The following is a 22,407-nucleotide window of genomic DNA, read 5'->3' as shown; positions in this document are numbered from 1 at the left end:
TATATATATATATATATATATATATATATATATAAAATAAGTTAGCATCATGTGTAACCTCTATACCCTAGAAATTTTCAATCTAAGCAAATTTTTAACATGAGACATCATTTTGAACCTATGATATTCTGTAAATACTAAAAAAAAAAAAAACAGTTTAAAAATAAATTTAATTTTTTTGAGACATATTTTCACTCTTGTTGCCCAGGTTGGAGTGCAATGGCACAATATCTGCTCACTGCCACTGCAACCTCTGCCTCCCAGGTTCAAGTGATTTCCTGCCTCAGCCTCCTGAGGAGCTGGGATTACAGGCATGTGCTACCAAGACCTGCTAATTTTTTTTTTTTTTTTTTTTTTTTTAAAGTAGAGATGGGATTCCTCCATGTTGGTCAGGCTGGTTTGCAAGCCTGACCTCAGGTGATCAACCCACCTAGGACTTCCAAAGTGCTGGGATTACACCCATGAGCCACCGCACCCGGCCATTCATGCTCTTTTCACAAATTAATATAATTTTCAGGTCACTGGCAGATCTGTCTAGAGTACACCAAAGAAGTTAATAAAAATGGAAAGTTAAGAATATTCTTAAGAACTAGTAAAATTAAGGTTTTTTAATTTTAATTTTTTATATTTCCATACGTTTTTGGAAAATAGTGGTGTTTGGTTACATGAATAAGTTCTTTAGTGATGATTTCTGGGATTTTGGTGCACCCTCACCTGAGCACTGTACATTGTAACCAATGTGTAGTCTTTTATCCCTCAGCCCCTGCCCACCCTTTCCTCCAGTCCCCACAGTCCACTGTATCATTCATATGCCTTCACATCCTCGTAGCTTAGCTCTCATTGAGTAAGAACATACAATATTAGGTTTTCTATTCCTGAGTTTGAATCACTTAGAATAATGGTATCCAATTCCATCCCGGTTGCTGCAAATGCCATTATTTTGTTCTTTTTATTGGCTGAGTAGTATTCCATGGTACACATATACATTTTCTTTATCTATTCTTTGATGGTCATTTGGGCTGGTTCCATATTTTTGTGACTGTGAATTGCGGGGCTATAAACATGCATGCACAAATATCTTTTCAATAAAATGACTTCATTTCCTCTGAGTAGATACCTAGTAGTGGGATTCCTGTATCAAATGGGAGATGTACTTATAGTTCTTTAGGAATCTCCATACTGTTTTTCATAGTGGTTGTACTAGTTTACATTCCAACCAGCAGTGTAAAAGTGTTCCTTTTTCATCTCATCCACACCAACATCTACTAGTTTTTGATTTTTTGATTATGGCCATTCTTGCAAGAGTAAGATAGTATTGCATTGTGGTTTTGACTTGCATTTCCCTAATCATTAGTTATGTTGAGCATTTTTAAATGTGTTTGTGGACCATTTGTATATCTTCTTTTGAGAATTGTCTATTCATATCTTCAGCCCACTTTTTAATGGATTCTTTTTTTCTTACTGATTTGTTTGAGTTTCTTGTAGATTCTGGATATTAGATCTTTGTCAATTGCATAGTTTGCAAAAATTTTCTCCCATTCTATGGGTTGTCTGTTTGCTCCGCTGGTTATGTCTTTTGCCGTGCAGAAGCTTTTTAGTTTAATTCTGTCCCATCTTTCTTTTTGTTCTATTTGTTTTGGGGATGGTTGTCATGAAGTCTTTTTATAAGCTAATGTCTAGAAGGGTTTTTCCAATGTGATCTTCTGGAATTTTTATGGTTTCAGGTCTTAGGTTTAAGTCCTTGATCCATGTTGAGTTGATTTTTGTATAAGGTGAGAGATGTTTCATTCTTCTACATGTGGCTTGCCAATTATCCCAGCACCATTTGTTGAATAGAAAGTCCTTTGCCCACTTGATATTTTTGTTTTCTTTGTCAAAGATCAACTGGCTGTAAGTATTTGGCTTTGTTTCTCGGTTCGATTCTGTTCCATTGGTCTATGTGCCTATTTTTATACTAGTACCAGGCTGCTTTGGCAGCTGTAAACTTATAGTATAGTTTGAAGTTGAGTAATGTTATACCTTCGGGTTTGTTCTTTTTGCTTAGTCTCGCTTTGACTATGGGGGCTCTTTTATGGTTCCATATGAATTTTAGAATTTTTTTTTTCTAGAAGAACTGATAAAGTTTGATACAGGAAAATTATCAAATATCCCTAAGAAAAAAACACTGTGAGTGGAATCATGAAAGTTTATGGTTTTAAATAATTGCAGGTGATAGGGGAATTAAAAGACAAAATGACACACTGAGCTGGAAAACGTTTCTCAGTATAAATCTAATAATTAAGTGGAGAAGTTATTATTACTACTATTTTCCAAAAAAAGCAAACTTTAAAAAAAAAAAGATATCTTCCCAAAACATCTGGGTAGTTGGTAGAGGACGGCAAGATATAAAAAATAGAAAGTAGTAGAAGACAAGTCTATAGAAGTTTGGAGGAAAAAGCATCACAAAATAACTCTTTTTTGACAAGAGAATTACAAGGTGGGAATATAATCAAAACCAGTAACAATTTGAAAGATTATTTTCAAATAAACAAACAATGGGCTCTAGCTGATATTATACCAATTAAGTTACATTTCTTGAAGGAGATATTTGAATGCCTAAGGAAATTATTTTTGAAACATGCACCATTAAGAAGCAGAAGAATCTCCCAAGGGAAACACTAAAAACCCAGGTGAGTCATTAAAATCTCTTAGAGTAAAATATTTCTTCATGTCTTAGGTCTCCATCAAAGGTATTTATATAGGTACATACACACACACACACACACACACACACACACACACACACACATATTGTATATATACATACACATATAATAAAACATAACATTTTTCTTATATTTATAATTAAACATTACATGTATAATAGTAGTACAGAGTTCACCTACAGCCATTACAGCAGCTTCTATTCTCTCAGGCAGTTAAAAATCCTCATTTGACAATTTGACATCACATTATAGTGCAGAATGGCAAAGCTAAAGCTAAAAGGCAATACACCATTCATTCCTATGGTACATAATTGCTGGCACAGTTCCACAAATTGAAATGTGTAGGGAAAGCATTATTCAACAGGTTATGCTCTATTCTCACTTTTGCTTGCAGAGTAAAAACCACTGCATGAGAAGGAAATGTATAATAGCTTAGGCTGACCTTGGTGACACATCAAAAGAAAATTCTTGAGCTGTAGGAAAAGTTGATTTATTTATACCTTTCCCTCCCTAAATCAGTTTAAATGCATTTTGCTCACAAAATAGGGCAGAATTTATCTATAGTCAGTGCTTACTGAACTAAGCTATTCTAATAATAGCATAGATAAAAAAAAAAAAAAAACATGATTATTATTTTAATGGTCCTTGATTAACCTTAAGTGTGTGCATCAGAAGCCGGAAGGCACATACAGACACACACACAGAACAACACTGTGTAATCTCCGATATTCCTGGTATTTTATTAATTGGACATTGTCACTATAAGACTAATTTCTTTAACTATAATATTCATCATTTTATCTTCACACAAAGCATTAATTTAACAAATGTCAAGTTTCTGATATTTTATTTTTTCTTCACATAGTCATTCTTTATTAAAGAATTCTGAAAGACAAATGGTGCATGATTCAACAGTGCTCTCTAGAATTTAATTTTAAATTATGAAATATAAATGTATAATTGGGTGATTCAAATGCTTTCACAGATTTCCTGTTTAAAAGATTTTTTTAAATCTAATTATAATTTGGAATTATAATTTAAGCTATAAATTGTAATTTAGTTTTCATATCACTCTGAAGGATATTTAAAATACTGTCTTTTGAACACAAACTCATTCTAGGTATCTAAATACTCTCCTAAAAATAAACCTTTGTATTTCTTTACTTGTAAAAATAATAATTTGAACAATTTATTTTTACTGAAGTACTAAGCATATTTAATCCAGTTTTTTAAATGTACTTATCCCATTACTATAAAGCAATTTTTACAAAGTTAAACGAATTTATCATTCATTTATCCTCTCATGGAAGAGACAAAAGGAAAACAGAACATAATAAAATGGGAAAGACAATCTTATGTATACTATTGTTACTTATTTTACACATTATTACTCAGAGATCTTAAGTAAAAATGTGATTCTAGTGATCTCCTGCTCCTGCTCAAAAACCTGCAATAGCTTTTTTTTTTTTTGGTTTTTGCCTCATAAAGTGAAGGTCTGGCTCTCTCAGCTATCCACAGCCTACTCTCAGTACATTTCTAGCCTTATGTCTTACTGTTAAATCTTATTCATCTTCATATACCTTACCCTGCAGTCCAAACCTGAATTTAGAAACTCTTCCATTATATACGTCACCCCTATAACTGGGACCACAGACAGATGACACCACATCCAGCTCTTATTTTTGTATTTTTTGCAGAGAAAGGGTTTTCTCATATTGTCCAGGTTGGTCTTGAACTTTTGAGCTCAAATAATCCAACTGCCTCAGCCTCCCAAAGTGCTGGGATGACAGGCATGAGCCACTACCCTCAGCCAATTTTCTGTATTTTCATACCCTCAAGCCTGCACTGTTGTACCATCTTAAATGTCTTCTCCTCCATCTTCAAGCATGAAACTTTATCAAGGGAAAAATTAAATGTTACATCTTCAAGTTTTCAAGTCTTCCCTTATACCACAGCCAAAAGTGGATGCTTCTTCAAACTTCCTCTAGCAGTTAAGTGAACAAAGGATCATCTCTCATCTCAATTACTGCTGTAGTATCCTAAATGTTCTACCCACCTCCAGTTTTGCCCTATTTTACACTATCTCCAAGGTCAGCCAGTGTGCATGTTTTTTTTTAAAGTACAATTGTGATTATGTAATTTTCCTGCTTAAAAAAAATCTGTGGCTCCCCCATTACTGTTTACAATTAAGTGCACATAGGTGAACTAAAAGTGCTAGGTTTTCTAGCCTTTACTCTTCTACTGACATCTCCTGAAACATCCATATCTCAAACACACTCTACCTTAACCGTATGAATGTCATTCAGTAATTTAAACGGCAAGTTTTTCTCTTCTCTTACACTTGAGGTCTCCCAACTTTCTTTATTCTTCTGATAATATTCTTTTCCCCCTTCTTCGCCAAGTCTCAATCATTCTTCCCAAGCCTAAGTTGTGATCTCGCCCATCCCCTAGTAGCACGGTACATTTCCCAATTTACACTACTCATCACTGCCTATGTACATATTTTTATCTCTCACCAGATTATGAATTACACTGGCTGAGAATCCTGAACTTTCTCATTCACCATTGTGTACTCAGTGTCTGGCACGGTGCTTGATACATAGTTTGTTTATGCACAGTTACTGATAATATGGTTGTCTTAATAGCTACAACTTTTAGTGTATTTGCTGCAAAAAAGAAAAAGAAAACTTTGTAATTTTGTTCAAGAGCAGGCCTACCTATAAGACAAAAATCTATTGATTTTCCTTCCTCTCTAGTTAGCTAGGTAACTGTCTGATCTGATCTGAAAGTTAGAGCCTAGAAATAGGAAAGATTATTGACAAATGTTAAAAAAATATAGTCTTTATGTCATTATAAATTATTTTAAAGTGGGCAAGCAAGATATGCATTTAAGTAACTGAAACATCATCAGTAATGAGAAGAATGCTGGAGTAAGAATCAAAGCACACAAACATATTCCAGGTCATTCCACCAATGAGCTATAATAAGACAGACAAGTTGTTTCCCCTAAATGAATCATAGTTTCCATTTCTGTAAAATGGAGGATTTTAACTAGATTATCGTTAAGGTGCATTTTATCTTTATAATTTGATCATTCCAATTCTGCGATTCAACTTGAGGACAGTTAAGATTTAAAACATCATAAATGTGACTTTTTTCCAACTCACAACTTTTTCTGGTTCCAATAATATTCTGGCTTTCACTATAAAAAAAAAATAAAGTAAGAAATATGTTTTTCAAAGCTGAAGATGTCATGTTAGATTTTTACCACGCATATCCAAGCTAGTGAAGACATTTCAAGCAGATAAGATTGAATGATCAGTTCAAATAAGAAACTGTGTGTGTGTGTGTGTGTGTGTGTGTGTGTGTGTGTGTGTGTGTGTGTACTTTTTAGGCTGGAGGGCAGTGGCACCATCTCAGCTCACTGCCACCTCCGCCTGCCAGGTTCAAGTAGATTCTCCTGTCTCAGACTCCTGAGTAGCTGGGATTACAGGCAAGTACCACCACGCCCAGCTGATTTTTATATTTTTAGTAGAGACGGGTTTTCACCATGTTGGCCAGGCTGGTCTCGAACTCCTGACCTCAGGTGATCTACCCACCTTGGCCTCGCAAAGTGCTGTATGTCCGGCCAAGAAACAAGATTTAAATTGGCATTTGTACTACTGGTCTAGTAGAACCTGAAACCTAGGAGAGCTCTCTGTTACATCTCTTCATTTAGTAATATTTTAGATATATTTAGAAGATAAGATAAAGTCAGCTTGTTAGACTGAATTTCAACAATATACAATAACTGAATTAAAACCAATATATCAGTGTGCTGCACAGCATGGGACATAGAAAGTTCAAGACCAAAGTCTAGCCTCAATTTTAAACACTTAAAAGTGTTTAAAAACTGGCTTTAAACACTTTAAAGACCTGACCTTTTGTGTAAAAGATTATTGTAAAGCACTACTGTTCTACAATTCACAGTCTATAAAATATTAAAAATCTTAACTGAATGAATAAAATAAGTCATATAAGTCAAATGAAGCTTTGCACAGAATGTATAAAAATTAAAATGGAGGGTAATGAAACATTTTTTTAAAAGACCACAGGGAAAAATGTATAGCAAAGCAAAAATAGAAAAAAAACTAGATAACACATGCTAAAACATTTTTAGAGCCGATAATGCTAATCTGAATAAATACACACACACACACAAAGAGGCTACATCATTTTCCCTCTACATTCTCTAAGTAGTGCTGCCAAATACTGAAGGATTGAAGCCATTTCTGGGGAACTGCTGAATCAGGACCATGAGTCAGAAAGTAAACCCTTAGTGAAGAAAAAGTACTAAAATAGTGCTGAAAGCTCATACACATACATGCACGTTCAGTTCATAAGGTCCAAACCTTCTCTAGTCATCAAAGAACTATGCACTCATCCCTTCCCACACTAATCCTCTCACAGTCATGGGTGTTTGGGAGAAAATTTTGTTTCCAAGGAATCAGATTTTGCTTGTATCTAAATGGTAAGGTATAGCACAGAGTTGGTACTACATGTGAATAAGATGGCTCTGAAATATAAACAGGGCATTTTCCAGCTTAAATGACAAGGAATCTGAAATGAAAGTAAAGTAAATTAAAATTAAGGGCTTAAATTATATTAAAAATTAATTTAGAGTCATATGGAAAAATTGCTTGACAGTAATTTAAGGGAGACTAAGATGTTCTTTCTTCTAAAGTCTTTAAGATCTAATCATCCCTCTAAAATGGTCTAGACATAGCTCTTCTCCGAAGTGGGTAGCAGGAATGGATCAGAACTCCAGTTACTCTTAGGGTTACAAGTATATTTTCAACATAAAGGCTAAGCAAATACATTCCATATATAATCACCACAATTAATAATATGCTCCAAGGGTAAGCCACCCTGGGAGAATAAAGAATTGATGATCTTCCTTCCTTACCTCCCCACCCTGGCCCAAGAGGATGTATCCTCAATATTCTGATGGAAATCTGCTGCCACCATTAATAAATATTAAGATGTCCCAGTTTATAAAATAACTTCATATTATTTTATCTCATTCAACATTTATTTTCAACAGCAACAATAACAACAGCAGCTATGATTTTTCATTGGAATTTGAGTGCTAAGGTCACTGCTATGAACCAAGTAGGTCAAATCATCTTAGCTCTTTTTCTGACAGAGCCTGGGGCATAGAAATAACAAAGCTAAAACTAATCAAATTGAGACAGTGCTAAACTGGGCCTAGAATCTTTATTTCTCAAGAGAGACTCACTCTATCTGGACCTGAAAACTTATCCATTCATTATCATTACCTATTAAAAGCATATTCATATTTAATCTCTATTTACTCTGGAAAATTTTCCCCAGAAAAGGATGCTCTCAAATAGTTTGGTTTTAATGGCTAACGGCCAATGGTGGTCTCCATGTAAAATTATGAAAATTGTTATTTTGAACTTTGCTGTAAGCATAATGATATTCTCTGCCATGAAACAGTAAATAATTGCACATGGTGTTCCGGTTTCATGAGTGTGTAGCAGTTCCAAGGATCAGATTTCTGTCCATCAGTAAGTGGCACTAACATCCTTGTATGGCATTTATATCACATCTTCACACAATGTTCCACAATAAATATCACATCTTGTTCTTGGTTATGATAATGAATAGCAATGCATTTTAATTCACACTCTTGATTTTTACTGTTTTCTACCCACATTAATTTTCATTTGGCTACATTAATTGGTGCAGTCTGAATTAACAACAAAGCTTCACCTCTGAAGGCTTCAGAAATTTAAAGGACTGTGTTCTCTTCCAGTTTTACCACATGCCTATGGTTTAGGTTAAGTCATGTTATTGCAGTTGAGTAGTTAATTCAATAAATACTAGTGGATTTCCTAGTTGCTAGATGGAACAGTCGTATACTTTAGTGCTCTAAGAATCACCTGCGTGCTTTTAAAAAATGCACATTTCCTGAACTATGAACCTCAGACATTTTAACACTGTAAATCTAGGCAAGGGCCCACAAGTCAGCATTTTAATAAGAATCCCATGAGATTACAATACAGGTAGTCCCAAGGCCTCATCTTGAAACACTCTGGAAATGAATTGCTGTAAATTGTGCAGTTTCTTGTGACTGCACTATGACACATCTTAACCAAAACTGCTTGTTCCCCAATTACAATTTTCCTGTGCTTATATTTAACAATTAACTAGATTATCCATAAGGTTTGCTGACTTCCTTTATCCATATCAGCCCAGATCATGACAAATGTAGTGTCCACTTTATTTCAGCCCACTTCACATTAGTATGGTAATTCACCCATACCAATCTCCTGCACAGCAAATAAAAAATGTCCACCGTAAAAAGCTAAGAACTACATTAATTAAATTTTCTATAAAACACAGAAAACCTTAGAGAAAATAACATATGTGCAAATATCCTTTTTACGTATTTTTGTGATTTCAGCCTTGACAAAAGTAAAGTCAGTAAATGGTGGAATACATCAATCCTGAATGCAAAAAAAGACATTTCACTATCGATAGAGTAAACTCAATTAAATTGAGACAGGCAGTTAGGAAGGCTGAATTAACATTCTCAGACTGCTGAGTAAAGTGACCATCCTAATTTGCACAGGACTTTCTTGGTTTTAGCACTGAATTTCACATGTTCTGGAAAACCTTTTAGCCTCAGGCAAACTAAGACAGCTAGTCTTCCTATTTCATGCTTCAATATTTAAGTATTAATTTTTTTAAGTCTGCAGAAAATTTCTACAATTATCAAAAGAAAATAATGAAGTAGGATATTATTTAGGAACTGCTCATAAAAAGTTGCTTTAGATTAAAAAGGAATATGTGTCCCCAAAATGTTTGAGTTTTGACCTATGAATTACTGATAAAGATATATCTTAAAGAGAAAAAAATTCACAATGAAGAAGTGATAAATTACAAATATATAAAAATGGAAATTACTAGGAAGAGTCTGCTTTGAGATGTCCAATCTATACACATCCATATGTCAATGCTTTTACCTGATAAGATAATAAGTCTTGTAAAACACCAGCAATTACCTTAAGAGGAGTCAGAGATCTAGGCAGAAACAGGGAAACTAGAGAGGTAAACATGACATCATTGACTTAGATTATAGCTACCGTAAGAGTGAGGAGTTCATAGGCTAAAGACCCAGAAACTGTGATTAGGAAGGATAAATAACGTTTCCAATGGTCAGAACAATACTACTTCACTTACCATAATGCTAGGTAGTTTGCTGATCACTGTCTTTTGATAGATCACTAAGAAATAATGATTAATTATAATTAATAGAGCTAAATATTATCAAATCATTAAAAGAGGAAAATTACAGGTATACCTCAATTATTCACAAGTGGAGCTTCTACTCTAAGATACATTCATTAGAAAATTTCTGTTTTTTGCTAGTAAGGAAAAGAGTCAATGGCTGGTTAGTGCTGTTTAATTTATCATTTTTATTTATCTGGGTGTCTTCACTTTTTAAGTAACCTATAGAACTTCAGAAGGAAGAATCCTGGGGCCATTTTTCCCTAATCACAGGTAACATCTTGGAAACCAAGGCCTTTTAAAAATTATTCTAAAGAGTCATAGGTTGCCTGAGCCAGACAATTTCATGAAAGACCCAATTACTTCTGGTCAAGCCTATTGTAACAGCTTAACACCTGGGCTATCTCCAAACTCAGCCACACTCAATCCATCCTCCATCTGGAGCCAGAGGCATCTTTCTAGCATGCTGATATGATCATGGCATTCTCTTGCTTAAAATCCTTCAAGAGCTTTATGGCCTGGAGAATTAGGTCCATACTGTTATCCAGGACTAATTCCATGCTCATCTCCAGTCAGTTTCCCTAGACTTGTTCTACACTCTCAACATACCAAATTATTTATGACAACCAGAATAAAATGAATCCTAAGTGCCTGCCCTTGTCTCTGGCCAGAAGGCTTAGCTCCCTGTACCCTCCTGTTGAGATTCTGCTTCACTTTCAAGTTTCAGTTCACACCCTATCCTCAGGAGAGACTTCTCAGATCTCCTTTGGAGGAAATCCATTGGGGACCACTCCTCTAAGCCCCTGCTATAGCCTAACTTTACATTTATTTGAGTACACAGTGTTAATACTTGATTTAGTTCAGCTCCTTTCTCTCTCTGGACTATGGACTTTCTCCTTAATCAATCTTATACTATCTTGAACCAAAAATAAAATAGGTAATCAAAAAACATTTATTGATCAATTTCCTGTAAGAAAAAATTCACAAGAGTAAGCTTATAAAAATAAGGCAACTCTATTAAAATCAGCTAAAAATATAAACAAACAGATCGAATTTGCTTACTGGGTCTACTACTTTCCGGGATCTATGGCATATAAAATAAGTAGCCATAAACAAAGTCCTTAATCAATATCAGAAGTTTATAGCTTATTCAGAGATGTCATAAAACATGTGAGATAAATATAATACACATATACATTTAAAAAACATTTTGATAAAAGGATTTAGACTGCTAGAAATATGATTTTGTCTGATGATGTGCTAATTATACAAAAAAATGCATAAAAAGAGTTGAAAGCAAATGATCAATATTAACCACCAACATGCAAAATAAAATTCATAGCTAATTGAGAGGTACAATAATTTCAATATCACTAGTGTTAATAATCAAAGAGAAAAAAATAATGAAAAAAATAATAATTATGTCCATTACTGGCAAGGGCATGAAGAAATGGGCACTTGGTAGCAAACCCTGAAATATGTATTACAAACCAGCAGATATATATGGGCCTTTACCCAGAAATTCTATCTGCAGTGAATTTATCTAAAATGGTAAAGTTGGCAATAAGTAAATCGAAACTAGAGCCTATAAAATTATTTAACCTTATTAAAAAGGAAATGCCTCAAGATCCAAAACTAGGAGATAATAAAAAAATTAAGATAGATATATAAACTAGAATATAGTAAAGTCATTAAAACTAATGTTGTAGATTAGTCATTTGACATGAAAGACATTAACAATAGATTATACCATAAAACCAGTTACAACATGGCACAGGTAGCATAAAAATGATATATCTGAATGCAAACACCTGGAAGATTACTTACAAATGTGTTAACAGTGCAATCGATGAAATTAAGAGTAAAGTCTTTATATTTTGCATATTTTACTTTTTTCTATAATAAGCAGGCATTTAATATCACTTGCATAGTAAAAGTTTTGTTTTAATGCGGTATTAAGAAAAACTATGGATTAAAGTGCTCAGGGAAGATTCAACAAATATGCCACTCTTGTGCTATGTCAGAGAAGACAGAAATCCTATTCTAGGCAATGGAAAATGACATGATCACAGATGTGGGAGGCAAGAGTGTGTGTATAAGCAGTACTGTAAGAAGGGCAGCCTAATTTTCTCAATAAGAAATGTGTGTATTTTGATGGAGCCATCATAAGGACTTTGAGCACAAGTATATTATGAAAGTAGTGTTGTACACAAATTTACCAGGCAGTAGTATACTATCTATATGTAAACAGAGATCCTCCAGGTACTAAATCCATTTCTGAGACAACTAGTGTGATTTACAAGTACCGTGATGTGGGTTTAAAAAGGAAGAGTTGAATTGAGAGGTATTACTAACAGGGAGTTGCAGCCAGGTACTCAGCCCCTTGGAGCATTTGTAATTGCTGGTACCTCTACCTGGAAAGTTCTCCTCTGAGTTATTAATATTTGCTTTGCTCAAAATACTGAGTTTCGGCTCAACTATCACCTATTTAACTCAGCTCCCTGACCTCCCTACACTCCCAATCCCTCTTCACTTGCTGCATTTCTTTTTCCATAGCACTTACCAGTTTCTAACATTCTAGATGATGCACTTCATTCTGTCTTTGTCTGTATCCCACATAAATATCCGTACAGGGCAGGAATTTTGTTTTGTAAACTGTGTTCCCTAAAGTCTAAAATTCTTTAGCCTATAATACCTCTCAATAAGCATTTGTTGGATGAAGAAATTAACTGAAGTTAAAAGCAGCGGACCAGAACAAAATAGCTACCATTAATAGATGCAAACTTTCTGAATGAGGATATAATTTGAGGGTAAGTTGATGATTTGGTATTTAGACAAGGTAACTTTGAATTAAAATAGTGACGTTCAAGTGGAAAAAATGGTTTAGAAATTAAATAACAAATACAAGACGATAGCTGGAGGAGAGCTGCATAGCTGGAGATAAAAGAAATGGTGGATTTGTGAGCACTTTGTGAATTCACTAAAAAAGCAAATATCTAGACTAGAAAGGAAAAACTAGAAAATATTTACTGGAGAGAGGAGGAGCAGGAAGAGGCAGGGATGTAGGATATATGGAACAACTGAAAAATATAAAGAGAAAGAAAAAGAGAGAGAGAGAGAGTGGGGAGAATGTAGTGTGTCTGAATTTCAGGAAGAACCTTAAGTGTATAAAGGGACAAACAAATAATAGAGTTTTATTTTTGTCCAGTAGGAAAGAACTGAAAATATTTCAGAGCAAATACAAAGAGTCAATGGGGTTTTAGATGTCAGGGATGCTAAGAATTGGAGCTTGAGTCATAGGTGGTAGAAAGCTATGCATAAGAAACATTTGTAGCTATAAAAGGCATGGTTTTGGAAAAGAATAGGCACTTTTCCTCACAGACACCAGGAAAGAGAACGAGAAGCTAACTATGAGAAAAGAATAGAGATAAAGAAATGTATAAAAATTGAAGTGTCACATTCTTTTTAATAGACTAGGTGGAGAGATGACATGCCAAGGCAGGGATGGGACAGCTGGGATTGGGAAGGCAGAGAGAGAGAAAAGGTCTAAAATAGATCCCATGGGGAGCAGGCCTGAGAGTACAGAAAAGACAATTAAAAAGACTGCCAAATAGCAGCAGAAACCAGATTGAAGTTTGAAAGCATGGAGTTCTAATGAGCCAAATCTGCAATGCTTTGTTTGCCTCTAGCAGTGCTCTCTCTCCTGGGAGAAGCTGCAAAGAGAGCAAGAGTGAGAGGTAACCTACGTTTTGAAATTTGCTAGATGAGCAAAGTTGCAAAGCTTATTAATGAAGAGACAAACTTTGTGAGTGAAAATTCAACTCATTTGAAGCAAGGCGGGCAACAAACCTGTGTCTGATCAATGAGGAGTACTTCCCAAAAAGGGGGGAAAGAACATTTTGAGTCCTGAGTGGAAATGCTGAAACTTTCAAGGAAATTAGAAAGCTAATTTCTCACTTCCCTCCTGCCACACCACTCCTGCTGAGACCACAGCAATGGGAATGAACAAAAACTAAATGAAATTAGAAGATTTTTACCACTGGAGCACGGCTGTGAACAAAGGTACTAGGTAGGGGTGTGAGGGTAGGAGGGTAAAGGAGGGATACAATTAACACAAAAGTGGGAACTGTCTAAAATTGTATGCATTTCTGAGACATCAGAGTGTCTCAGAATGCATTTCCAAGACATTCAGAATGACTAATTTTTAAATTAACTACATGCAACCCACTATATGTAAAAAGTGGATTTTTTTGTTGTTGTATACACTTTGAGATTACTAAATTATTACTCTTATATAAATACAGGCTCTGCTTTTTAATGGAATCCTAACAGTTACTATTGGTGCATAAAACCATCTAGAGTGCAGATATGGCCCTTCCTCCTCTCTGACTTCTCACCCCACTCTCCACATGGCTCATTCTGCTACAACCACCTCCACCTTTTTTTAGTTCCCAGAATAAATCAAGCTCATTCCCAACTCAGGGCCCTTACACCAGCTGTTCCACAGCGTCTGCCATGCTCTTCCCCCAGACTGGCCCAGAAGGGCCTTCTGGATAGTCAGGTCTCATCTTAAGTGTCCCCTCTTTACTCTTCAGACCTTCTCTGATTATTAGCCTAAAGCAGCCTACAGGGACCTTATTCCTATACCATCACCTTGGTTTTTTTGTTTATTTATTTATTTTTAGACACAGGGTCTCACTGTGTCACCAGGCTCGGGCAATCCTTCCACTTCAGGCTCCTGAGTTGTTGTTGTTGTTGATTTTTTCCCCAACAATGTTATCTGATACCTCCCTTATTTATTTGGGTATTGTGGTCTGCCACCTACAATTAGAATACAACCCATTCGAGGAAAGAAATTCTGTCTGCCAGGTCACTGCTATATCTCTAGCAGCTTACATACTTTCAAGCACACAACATAGATTCAATACATACTTATCTAATAAATGAGTTACTGAATGATGACAAGCTGTTTTTTAATGCTAAATACGATAGAAAGTTACATCAACTAACCTTATTCACCAAGTAGTGAAAAGTTTATTCTTTAGTAAGATGTAAAGACAGCATTCTAGTTCCCTGAAAGAATCCCAAAAGATCATATTGTCTTGTTCTAGGCAATACATATTATGAGAAGGTAAAATTTATTATGAACGAAAGGATAAAGAAGGAAACATTATTAAAGATGAACCTAAATAAGTCTCAGTAAAATTGTAAATGATCAAATGGACATAAAAATGTCTTTGTTCAGGCTCAGGGAGGTCTGGAAATATACATAGATTTTATAGAGTTTGAACAGTGTGGGATTTAATTAGTTAGGGCATGCACACAAACAAAATGTCAGATAAATTTTCCACAAAATAAATTCTATAAATTACGAGTAATGTTTTTCTTATTTGTATTGCTATATTAGATCTAGAAAACAGGCTTAATTAACAGGTTAAGAGGAAGTGGACTTTAATCTCTTCTCCATAAAAGGCAATCTCTAAATAAGAAGTTCAATCTTCAGCCAAGTTTTCACATTATCTGTGGAAAGTATTGTCTTCCCGCTTATTTCTTTTTTTAGGGCAGGAGGAAGAAAGTAGTAAAAAACATCTATAACTCTAATAAATAATTTGTGTTACAAAACCATAATATCATGTAGAATATTGTGTACCAACCATGATCCTCTAAAAAATAGATAAAATATACAAATAACCTGCTTCAATATTCCCTTAAGATGCTATATGGGAGCTAAAACTCAAAAGAATGAATAAGGAAACTGCAGACATATCCAAATTGAGAGACAACCTACAAAATACCTGGCCTAATTTTTCAAGTATATCAAGGTTAAGAAACACAAAATAAGATTGAAGAACTATTCCATCTTTGACTGTGATTTTATAGAAAAACACTTTCATTCTTAACAAATATATACAGTATTTAGGGAAAACAGGAAAGAATGAATGGATAGCTAGATAGATAAGTAGATTGATCTAATAAAACATTTTTAAGGCTATCCAGTGAAACAAAAATGCATTCCTGTCAGTGATGAGAATAATACTAAGCAATTGGTAAACGATAAGCAGATGTATGAAAGAAAGAACCGTATGCTATAAGAAATAAACCAATAAAAATGGCAACATCTGTTTTTAAACCCTCATACACTACTACTTTAATTAGATGAATAAAAATGGAAATTTAAAGATTTCTTGGACTAAGAGCCTTTATAAATTGGTTATACTTTTTACCAATGTATGATATTTTTTAAATATTATGGTATTTCAATTATAAGTTAAAAAAATGAAAGGGAGCTTTAAATCATAAAATACTATGCAGAAATAAAATTTCATACATAGATGAATGCATTAAATCTTTTTTTACTGTCCTTAAAATCATAATTTTTAAACTGAAGCACTATTATTATCTAATGCTAAATATCATAGAAAGTTACGTCAACTAACTAATAATAGTGCTTCAGTTTAAAATACTACAAGCAGCTTTGAGGTAGTTATTATATCATCCTCACTTTGAAGAGAAGTAAAGGAAGCTTTAAGAGAGTAAATATCTTGCCTAAATTTCACATAGATGTTACGTGACAGACATGCTAAAATTACAAGGGCTTTCCTCCTCCTGTTCCTTGGACAGTACTGACTGCTACATGATCAAAGACTTTCCACCTTGGTATAAAGCTTGAATTTATCTATAGTATTGCCAGTGCTAATTTCAATATTGCTATAGTTTATACATAACCATTAGCATTATATAATTCAGATGATATTGTTAGAAAACAATTAACAGCTAAAATATTTCTTGTTTTCTCAGTACTTGTAGAAAGTGTAGAACACACACACACACACACACACACACACACACACACACACGTACATATACATACAATTACAGGGATACTACATTATTAATCTCAGACATTCAGTAGGTTCCAAACTAACTGGGCAATGTTTAGGCCCCAAATAATATGCTCATAACTATTGTGAATTTCCTTTGTCAACTTAACTGTCCTCAGACAATAGCAAATGGTATTTGGCGCATACTGATGGTATACTGAATCTTAAGGAAGAACATTCAGCATGTAGCTATATGGGAGCAGAAAAAGAGTAAAAATCTCTTTTTGAAATGAAATTTTGGTCAAGGTTCAGCTGGGGAAATCCACTGACCCACTTCAAAATTAAAATGTTGCTTTAGCATACACAGCACACACAGATACACACACACGGAATTTTCCACTGAGGTTGCACATAGTGGATATCAAAGCTCTATCAATGACACCCCAAATCACCATCGCCAAGGCCAGAATATGCATGCTGAGTTCAGGCTGCTCACTAATTACCATACATTTTTTTGAGCCTTAAATCTTTAAAGAAAAATCATGATTATAAGAAAGTCAAGTTTGTAATTATAATAGCACATCATAATCATTCATAAGAAGTCATCTCACTTTTTTTACAGTGAATATTCCTGAGTTAATATTATGTATGTAACTATCAAAACAGTACATTTTAATTTTCAAAATAGTATCGATTTAATGTTACAAAGAAATAAAAAGCAAATCATTACTTTCATTACTATAAACTCTGAGTCATTTCACCCAACTCATGACAGGTATTGTGCAAATCATATAATGTCATTATGGTATAAAGAAAGTTTTTATGTCATATCTGTTTTTACTCACCAGTTGTTTCCACAATGCCTTCTAGGATGACGACAATCTCGAACTGTTCAGTTTGCATGCTTCGCTGGGATAGGTCATAAAAGGGGCTTTTGGCATCGATCACGTGGCAAATTGTGAGGGGGGACACAAGAAAAAGTTGATCTGCCCCTGTACTAAAACCTACATCCAGTTCAAGTTGGTCAAGGGGAAGGAACTCACCCTCAGGTGTCTGCCGAGACTAGACAAGCACACAGAAAAAGAGAAGAAATCACCACTTGTACTGAAATTTTCAAGGCAGCCCAACAGTAATTTACATCATTGCCAACATTCTGCACTATCAATCATCTGCAACAAAATCCAAACAAATCATTATGCAACTATGTTCTAGCAAATGGGCCGAAATCCCACATAGCTCATGAGGAACATACATGCATTATTTATAATACACAACTTGCTATAATTACCATTCCCTAACTCATGAGCTTTGGAGAAATGCCTGGTCGAACAATGGTTGTTAGCACAAACTGTGGAACTGAGTGTGCATGTGCTGCTGCTTGACAGCAATCACTGCAGGATAACTCATTACATGCCAGATATTTTTTCTCTCAACAAACCAAATAAATAAATAGACAATTCCTATGGAGTTTCTTAAAGCTGACAAAGATTGACCATCATTTAAAAAGAGATTTATTGATTATTAAAAAGGAAAACACAACAATTTATTTTCCAGACCTTCAAAAAGTAACAAATCACATATAAAATGAAATAGAAGAGTGAAGCTATTCTCATATTAAGCTATGTTATGTACACAAGAGCTTACATAATAAAAATAAATGGCAGATGTTGTTAGCTAATGGTTTTCAAACTCCTACTAATAAACCTCATTATAAATATTTGCTTCTCTGTCATTTCATGACTTTTAAAACACAGTGAAAAATTGTACTAAATTTAACTTTCTTTAATCAAAATGCAATTTCAAAAAAACTATACCTGAGAAACATAGTTTAATAAAATCTTTCTAAGGTAGTGGCATTCAGTTTTGGTATAAATCAATCTAAAGCTTAATTCGTAGCTTGCATGCTATGATTCCATAAGAAAATTAAATATGACTATTAAAAATTAGCAAACCATGAGAGTAAACTTACTCATCTTTCTTTTCTCTTCATTTTCATTTTATTTTCCATGTCTATCACATATAATAACCATGTATAAGCAAACATATATGTTTATGTAATTATGGTGGTAAAATAAGGGCTGGGTAGTTAGGATTAAGCACAGGGAGAGCATGCTGCTGGTCAAATGGGACTTTGATGAATCTATTTTAACAGATTCCATGTAAAACTAATTTAATAACAAAACAATCTGTAAGACTGGTCTGTCCAATGAAATGATTGAAGAAAAATTCTTACTCTCAGAGTTCCAAAAAAAAAAAAAAATACATTGGCTTTTTACATGCAGTAAGTGAGTCTGAAAACACTGAGAAATGTGGCTTAGCAACATGTCCTTTGTGGCAAAACAGAATGAAGGGTTCCAAATTGGTGGTGCTTTATTATGGCAACAATTGTTGCAAAGAGTTTCAACAGGAGAATTAGTCAACTAGGGAGGCTACTTTGTAGTTAGAAATATTCAGGGATACTATTTGTGTAGAAATATTCTAATGAAAAGAAGACTATTTTTCTTCTCTAACTTGTGTATAGCTGAAAAAAGAAGACCAGGAAAAAAATGATTGCTGACAAAACAAACAAATGAAAGAGCCATGGAAAAATCTGATGGTGCAAAAATTAAAACAGCAGCTCTAGCAACCAATGTTTCAGAAAACTAGGCTTTACCAAGACAGCATGAAAAAGCTCCCAAAAGAGCTTTTTTGAGTCACCTGTATTTCTAAATCTATTCTCAAATTAGTAAAATATAAATGAGACCAACGTCTTTGAAACGACATGGTTGTATAACAAATATTGATTAACATAACAAAATAAATGCCAAACACAAAACAAAATTAAAACAACAGAAACAAAAACCTTGTGACATTGTTCTCTCACCTACTAAGAAACAGGTGCTATATGAACACAAGGTGGTATTCTGACGTGTATAATTAATTTGCGTCTTTTTGCTGACCATTCTAAGTTCTGCTTTTCCTGAGCCACACAGCATTGTTGACAATAATAATTGTTTTAAAAACTCAATTTTTGATTTGTTCTAAAATAATTTTCCCCAAAGAAGGTATATTTTCCTAAGTATTATATATGTGCACAAATACTAAGATTTGTCTTCCTTTTTCATACATTTGTTATTTATAGCTGTGCTTCATTCTAAAAGGATTTAGAGTAAACTATTACATTTTGCATTCCCTAATCATTTAACAACCTATGGAAATAAGTGGCCTAGAAACAGGCAGGCTATCAGGAAGTTGACAACTTAGAATAAGAAATGTTTTATTTTTACCAAAGTAGTTTATTCAGACATAAGTAATTTTGGTTTAACTATGCATAGATCTGTTCCATTTAGCCTCAATATATCTTCTGATTTTAAATATTTGCTTTATACACTCAAAATTATACCTGTACTCAAAATTACCCTATCTCTACCCTCCCACCCAAATACTTTATATCCTATCCAGGTCTTCCTATTATATGACAGTTTGGGAAACATGCTTTCAATGGTTATGTATTTATCAGATAAGTGAAGTTCTTTACATATGCATTGATAATTATTTTCCAGTGGATACTATATAATTTAACCTTAATGATAGAGGTGCTACCCATATTTACAATTTTATTTTCCAAGTCTTTCTTCCTTAATATTAGGCCACCAAATATTTCAGCTATTAATATGTTCACCTCCCTGATTTTTTTTTCCTTCTTTGACATTGTAGTATACTGGGGAGACTCTTAATCACTGAAACTCCATAGACTTTGGCTCAGGTCAAAAGCGAAGGGTGCGGTTTTAATAAGGCAGGTGCCTGGAATGCTAGAATTGTTTGAAGTCTGAGCTTCTAACTACAGCCAAGTTATCTTAGCAGTGTTCAGTCACATGCTTTTGAAGTTCTCAAAAGCTATACATGCTTACCAAAGACATTTTCAGAAGCACACACATTCTACTCTAGGCTTCTAAATAATTTTAATCTAGGCTGTCCTAATTCCAGTGCAATTCTGGGGATTTGCAGGAGGGGAAAATATATAAAAAAGCCAGTGTGTTAGTTTTAAATCTCAACTTGTGTAAGTAGAGGGAGAGAATATTTGAATGTTTGTTCAGGAACTGTGATACATACATGTACATGAAAGTGAAAGAAAAAATAAAAAGGAGTTATATATGTGTCTTTATGAAATCAATTTTCTTCTGTAACTTGAGTATGTAATAATTGGCACCACTGATATTCCATAAACTTCATATTATTTAGCAATTAACTACCATATTTCACCCAGAAATATTTGATAATATGCAGAATATTTTGAGATTAAAAACAGTGTAACCTTTCTTCATTTTGTCATGGTAAGTATTATAAGAAACCTTCCATTGATAGAGCAATTTGCTGATGATGCAGTTATGTCCTTTAGCTTTATAAACTTTCTAATTCCCAAGGAAACATAGAACCAGGATTGTTTTCTAGATACAAATGTGTAAATTTATATGGTCTAGATCAACAATAATTTAAATTATTTTCAAATTCAAAGTGATTGCTAAAAGTTAAGATTAATGCAGTAAATTATTTAAATTTCTAAAAAGTTGGTTAATGTTTGACTTTTATTTCATAAGAAAATTATTTAGAATCATAAGAACTGTGGAATAAATGAGAAAGATGTTTAAAGACAGTGAATAAAAATTATTAATTCTAAAAATTTAGATGATAATTTGAAAAAACTATGGCTTGAAAATGACTTACATACAACTTCTATTTTCAATTTTATTGACTCTTGGGAAGGAAATAAAGGTCTTTCCACCATTTTAGTAATTCTTGTTGATTGCATTACAACAAATTCTGGGAGTTATAAAAATTGAAGAAATCTAGAGCTCAAAATTTGTTTAAATAAATTAATTGTTTAAACTAACTGTCCAAAAAATTATAATGTGAACATCAGGTATTTTTTGATAATTCTGTACAATTTTGGTTGTGGCAATAATTTTGGAGTTACTTATCATATATATATGATATATACTAATTTAATACTAATTTTTCAATTATTTCCAATTTTTTTTTTCAATTAGTCACATTTTCATTATATGTAAATGGCCTATGTGTAGAATTTAAGGCTTGTGCCTCATTTTATCGTTGTTTGTACTAATTTCAAATAAGCAATTCATGTCAAAGGATTTAGAAGTTCCTGAGAGCCCCAAAAGAGGCCTACAAGATAATCAACTACAATTCTGACTACAGGTGGAAACAGAATAAAAAGTCACAGGTGCCCAGAAGGGACCATAATTGTCATGTACTTTGCAGACAAACAGCCTTCATATTACAAAGGGTAACTGTTAAGGGCTTATTCAAAGACACACAGACACACACACACACACAAACACACACACATATATATACATACGTGACTCTAGGATACATATTTAGTACTGCCCTGGCACAAGCTGATCCATATTTATCCCCCTTCCTTCTGGCAGATATGTGGCCAAGTATCCACATTCATTTGTCAAGGCCACATTTCGCCAATGTAATCCATATCTTTGTTCCCTCTCTCTCTCCTATCTCTAATCTGTAACTATGTTCTTTCCTAGCTTGGAGTGAGGCTTAGAGAATTTTGAATAACACGTTTA

General features: G+C 33.9%; 1 protein-coding gene across 3 annotated transcripts in view; it reads right to left on the bottom strand.

Moving 5' to 3' along the window:
- Positions 1-22,407, bottom strand: part of KCNJ3 (potassium inwardly rectifying channel subfamily J member 3) — a 145,550-nt gene that overhangs the window by 116,179 nt on the left and 6,964 nt on the right. For 2 of the 3 annotated variants that reach the window (XM_032286430.1, XM_032286431.1), the window contains exon 2: positions 17,668-17,884. The exons of the other annotated variant lie outside the window; for it this stretch is intronic. In XM_032286430.1, the coding sequence (XP_032142321.1) occupies positions 17,668-17,884 (217 nt within the window). The remainder of the gene's footprint in view (positions 1-17,667; positions 17,885-22,407) is intronic. 3 annotated transcript variants of the gene reach the window in all.

Source organism: Sapajus apella, unplaced genomic scaffold (assembly GCF_009761245.1).
Source record: "Sapajus apella isolate SASKATOON/1434 unplaced genomic scaffold, GSC_monkey_1.0 scaffold18, whole genome shotgun sequence".
In the NCBI taxonomy this organism is placed as follows: Eukaryota; Metazoa; Chordata; class Mammalia; order Primates; family Cebidae; genus Sapajus; species Sapajus apella.
The sequence above is the reverse complement of the archived record's forward strand: the minus strand, read 5'-3'. Positions and strand labels throughout refer to the sequence as shown.